The 5,564-nt window shown below is 37.2% G+C and overlaps 1 protein-coding gene across 1 annotated transcript; it reads right to left on the bottom strand.

The window, feature by feature from the left end:
* Positions 1 to 271: 271 nt before the first annotated feature.
* On the bottom strand, positions 272 to 5,564 carry clic2 (chloride intracellular channel 2). Its single transcript, XM_080035261.1, has 6 exons — positions 5,289 to 5,564; positions 3,693 to 3,802; positions 2,987 to 3,112; positions 2,771 to 2,871; positions 1,695 to 1,876; positions 272 to 946 (listed from the first exon to the last, which is right to left on the bottom strand). The coding sequence occupies exons 1-6, from the start codon at positions 5,340 to 5,342 to the stop codon at positions 785 to 787; spliced, it is 735 nt and encodes a 244-aa protein (XP_079891387.1). The 5' UTR covers positions 5,343 to 5,564; the 3' UTR covers positions 272 to 784.

The following is a 5,564-nucleotide window of genomic DNA, read 5'->3' as shown; positions in this document are numbered from 1 at the left end:
CGTGTTTCTGGAAATACTGTGTCACCAACTAGCCAAGAAGCGCGCCAGACATTCGGTGTGATCTGGGCACAAGCCTTCACTCTCCATCGTCCCTTTTGTTTCCCACCAAACACTACATTCATCGTCTGATCTTTGTCAATAGAAAATATATTTTTGAAGCTGTAAAATTGTCTTTTTTTGTGGCAGAAAATAAACTTGAATATCAGAAAATTCCCATTATGTGACTTTGCTTTTGGTTGTGATATTTTGTCTCCCACATGAAAATCAAGAATATGTTGAATGGATTTGGTGTTTTTTTTATTAGTGCGACAGTGAGTTAATTTATCATATTACACTGTATTTGTTCAGAGAAGGATACAGCAATGTATTTCAGGTTTTTGCATAGAAATGAACTGTTCATGAAGCTCACACAATCATATTTATTTAATGAGGGTGTTTTGATTGTAAAAATAATGAAAAAATATATATATTTACACTATGAACAAAACCTCTTCTAAATGACATCAACATTCAATTGCACATTTGGCCTTTTCAACATAACATGTGTGACACCAGTCTGTGAGTGACTATGGATACAAAACATAAAACTTAAAAACATTTAGCTTTAGAACGTCCCAAAGTTTTACTGCAACAACAGGTACATTTTTCTATGGTGGAACAGCATCTGATACATTGCCACAGTATATTTTTGTAGGTTGTAGCGCCCTCTACTGATAGTCATCTTTACATAAATGTTTACACTTGGTAAAAAATGGGACATAATATGTCACAATGAATCAAAGGATTATTTCCTTTTGTTGGCCACCATGAGGTATGCCTTCTCAATCTCAATGTCTGCAGGACACGTCTGTTTGAATTCTTCTCTCTCGTAGGCATTTTGAAGGTATCGCCACACGCCTGTTAACTGTGGGGGGATGTCAAAGTTGCAGTACTTCTTGGAAGCAATCTGAAATAAATGGAAAGGAAGATTAAGACTAAGTTAAGCACTTTGTCATCAATAACTTTTTGCTGTAAGAGGTTCTCAGAAGTAAAAGTCCTCATACAACAATGTGCAAATACTCAATTACATGTTAAAGCCATTTGTCAAAGTATTTAATGTACTTGACAACAATGCATCATGTTGCAGAAGTTGCTATTACTGCCGTATAAATATGGTTGATAAAAAAAAGTTATAATATTTATATTCGATGCAGTGGTGTGAAAGTACAAGGTAGTAGTAAGTAAACTGTATACACTCCAACAAGTAAAAGTTCTGCATTGAATTAAAAGTATTTAAGTATTACCAATATATAACATAACACTATTTTAAGGTGTTACAAACCTTATCTTCAGTTATTAATTATATTATAAGCTCATCATGTGTTTTATATGTATAGTCTTAATATAAAAAGTTACACAGGGCTAAAGCAAAAACCTGATTAAAAGGTACAAACATGCCCCTGAAATTTTGTATAAGTTTAAAGTTGCATAGAAGGGAAATATTCAGACACTTAAGTAGAGTACTTGAGTACATGTACTAGATATTTCCCAGCACCGCCTCAAGACACCGAAACCATTTCTGTCCAAAGTGGTGACATTTTGTACTAGAAGGATTTATTTAGGCTAAGATTTACTCTACTGGCCTTGACAAACAAATACAACGTAATGCAAGAGATTTCCCTCAGAATGAAAGCACAGCTCCAGCACTGTCTCACCCTGATAACGTGCAGTTTGGGCAGCAGGTTGCAGTCAGCTAAGGTGAGGCGGTCGCCGTCCAGGAACTTCCTTTTTGAGACGCCGACGGTTTCTCTCGAGTTGTGGTCGACCTCCTCAGGGAGCGGAGAGTTCATGTATTCGTCCAGACGCTTGAACTCCCGCAGCAGGTTTTTCTCATGGACTGTAGAAACACAAAGATATAGATTTTGGTCAACTACATATGAACTATTGTAAAATCATAAGTTCATCTATCCAAGTATTGAATTCAGATAACATTTTGAGGTAGTTGTGCTTCCATAGCCTATATCTATTCTGCTGTGTTTCAGACTGAAATATTGTACCTTTTACATTTAATTAGATGAATGACTCAAATTATTACATACAAGTTCTATGATAATGAAAGGATTGCAAAATGTTCTTAGTATCAGCAAACAATTGCATACAATCAAAGTTTGACTTATAATATTTCCAATAATATAATACCTACATCATGATACAAGAAGCTGTTTTCTCGCATAATGGTACTTTTGCTTTTGTTCAGTATGGGGATAAATATTCAGACCTTTAACCAAGATGAAACATTTATTATTTCTACTGTATACATTTACCCTGTTACAAGTTAAAAGGTTAATATCACTGATAAGTTAGAATATTAGCATTCATGTTGTAGTTGGCCAATGTCGAGCTAATTAACTACTTTATAATTGGACAGTGTAGTCTTTTAGAAAATATATACTTTTTTAGCTGATAATATATTTTGTAGATATACTGTACATCTTAATCTGCATGGTAACTGTAGCTGTCACATAAATGTAGTAGAAACAAAATTACAAATAATTATCTCTTAAATATAGTAAGTAGATGTATAAAGTAGCATGAAATGGAAAATGTTCAGGTAAGTCAAGTACAACAACCTCAATAGTAAAAAATGTACTTAGTTACTTTCCATCAGGGATCAGTCATGAGATGACACATGAAGATAATGTTTTACTTAGATGTATGTATCTACTGTATTTTCTGAGCATTTTATCTCACATCCCAATAACGTTTTAATGAATTTTAACAACATACTTACTGTCATTATTCGGACTGTTCTTGATGAAAGCTGAGAACTTTGCAAAAATGTCGGCACCCACGTCAAAGGACTCTTTATTCAGCGGGCTGAGATGAGGATACCTGCAGGTGAGAGAAGAAAGGCGAACCATGGGAGTGAATTTGTTTGATGAGAGAAAGCTGCCTTTAAGAAATGCCACTTCATTAATATTTGTTTAATGATCAGGCGCAACAATACCTGGGAGGGGCCAGTGTTTGTTCAAGAAACTCCTCGATTTTGATGAAGTCTGTTTTGAGAGTGCCGTTGTAGAGCAGGAAAGGAGGGTTGGTCCCTGGGGCAAGGTCTTTGAGCTCGGCTGGCTTCCTGTAGAAAGGACACAAAGATGGAAAGAGGACATCTGACCTATTATAGATGTATTGTATTCATTCAGTTATTTCAATCAGACTGGTATCAAGCAAGTCAAACTGATAACGTCTTGGTCATAGAGGCTGTCAGAATAAAGTGTGGCTGAGCTGAGCAAATTAATGATTTAAACATTGGCTGTTGGTCTAGTTACTAAAAACACATGGGAGTGGTGCCCCATTTGAAAGGCCTGCTGTGTGTGTTCTGAATCATTCAATTATCAGCATCCTTTCAAAGTTTCCTGATCTTATTTGCTCTCCGGGATATGACCCTGAGAAATTCACACAATAAAGCCTCAACTAAAGAAGGTGTTTATTTGAAAGCGACACAGAGCTCTTTGTAGGCTTTGGCATCATGGGCCCCTCCCTCCAACCACTGTTAGACAGAGCAACACACCTATTGATAGGTGAGAAAGCAGCCGGGATTGCTGAAAGAAACTTATCAATTTCTCTCTTGTTTGCTTATTAATAGAGTTCTGTTCTGAAAGTCCCCATGACCAGATGCTCAGGAAGTGTTTTTCTTGCCAGAGGGGGTTGCTTACTTCCTCATGTCAACAGTGGTCACTGTAAACTTGACTCCCTTCAGCCACAAAACCATGAAGAGCCTTTGGCAGAACGGGCAGTTTCCTACGTTCTCGCCATCATGCCCAGCCTGAAAAACACAAAAAAGTAGTAACGGGTTACTTTTATGACAGAAATTGGTGTAGTGAATAGAGCAACCCCTACAGGCTTAAACCTCTTTGCAGAAGACCCGGTTCGGATCCGACCCCGGTTCTCTGCATGTCCTCCCCTCTTTGCCTCATTTCAACTCTGTCTAATAAAGTGAAAAAAAAACAACAAAAAAAATAATCTTAAAAAAAAATAATAATAATTTATGACATGAGCCAGAAATATTCTGCTTCGGCATGTGAGGCAATCACAACATCTCTTCCTCCTCCCTTCTGCTGAAAAACAAGATGGTTTTGGAAAGTGAAAGATGTGTCAGGGATATTAAAATCAGTTTCCTTTATGGCAGGGAAGAGTTTTCCGTTACATTGTGTTTCAGAGGAAAATAACAGTTACTCACATATGCTAAAAAAAACAACACAGACTGTTTAAAGCCCCACATGTGTTTTTTTTTAGCTCCAGCTTTTAACTAACATGTTGATGTCAAAGGAAAAGTTTTGCCGTTTGGGTCAATTATTTAATGCTTTAACAATCATAATTCAGGGGTTAATGTTCCGATTTCCTTGAGTCTTGTCTGTGTCCAAACAAGAAATAGGCCGTCACCATCATGCGTCATTGATTTTTCTTTAACCTTTGATTCAAGTATTCATGCCATGCTAAGCAAACATGCTGGTGTGTATTTGACCCTGCCAATGTATGAATAGTATTATTTTTATCAAATGAATCTGAGCAAGAAAGCTTAAAATGAAGAACTATTCCTTCTTGTGACTAAATATTGAATGTTTAATTTACAAAGAGACATACTGTTCTGTCTTGTGGTGTTTTTGAACGTTGACCTTGTTTTATATACTATATCAGAAGACAAGGTGTTTCTGCACAGATGCCGTTTACAAAATACACACAAGACCGTTAGAATGAAAGGAAGTTGATGTATTTATGATGTCTGGATAAATAGTACGAGGTCAGAAATTAGTTGTTTATATGACTTCTCGATATAGTGACTGTATCTGAAGTTGTGCGTAAGTTAAAGTGGGTGTGCCTGTTCAGGCTCGGCGCCAGTCCCCCTGCGTACCCCCCTGCTCCTTCTTGGTGTGTGATGATAAGGTGGACTGACTGTCTGTCTATGGCTACAGTTCACTGATAAAACATGTGCTGTGATCCTCAGAAGGGATATAAACACTTCAGCACCTGTAGCACATGTATCTGTAGATCCTCTGATTGATACTGCCAGTACCAAATTGTGGATCTCTGGACTTTTTACAATACTGATAAGTGAGCAGCAAATCATATGTTTGCCTGCATATTTTCCTCTTAAGAGAGAGAGAAGGTTAGAGGGAAATCTAACTTTGAATTTAATTGGGAACCATCACTTTCTTTTGACAGTGATTTCAGGTGTAATTGGCTTCCCCTCAGATGTGTAAATCGACTTGTTATTTCTAGCAATTTTTCAAATAAAAAAAGAAATTACTGACCTTAATGAACAACTCAATGCTTGGCTCCTTGTCAGAGTTCTGCCTTAATGCCATGTCGTCGCAAAAGAAAAGTGGATTCAATTTTCTTTTTAAATTCCAAGCACTGGCTCCAGTCAAAACTTTTTCCTTGAGTCGTGGAGGTCTGACACCCCCCAAACAATTTGCAGAGCTGAAAGAAGAAGCTGGTAATGGTGACCTTGAACAAGTTCTGCTCTAGTTTTGAGAGTCTCAGTGGTCGTGGATGTCAGGAGAAAGTGTAACACCTCGCGGCTGGCT

This window comes from Ammodytes marinus (genome assembly GCF_949987685.1).
Source record: "Ammodytes marinus genome assembly, chromosome: 10".
Lineage (NCBI taxonomy): Eukaryota > Metazoa > Chordata > Actinopteri > Uranoscopiformes > Ammodytidae > Ammodytes > Ammodytes marinus.
The sequence above is the reverse complement of the archived record's forward strand: the minus strand, read 5'-3'. Positions and strand labels throughout refer to the sequence as shown.

Excerpts from the sequence above, each read along its gene's own strand:
- clic2 (XM_080035261.1), bottom strand. The coding sequence starts at position 5,342 with ATGGCATTAAGGCAGAACTCTGACAAGGAGCCAAGCATTGAGTTGTTC. Across the intron at positions 3,803-5,288 it reads GCATTGAGTTGTTCATTAAG|GCTGGGCATGATGGCGAGAA; the intron begins GTCAGTAATTTC and ends TGTGTTTTTCAG. Across the intron at positions 1,877-2,770 it reads GAACAGTCCGAATAATGACA|TCCATGAGAAAAACCTGCTG; the intron begins GTAAGTATGTTG and ends GTGTTTCTACAG.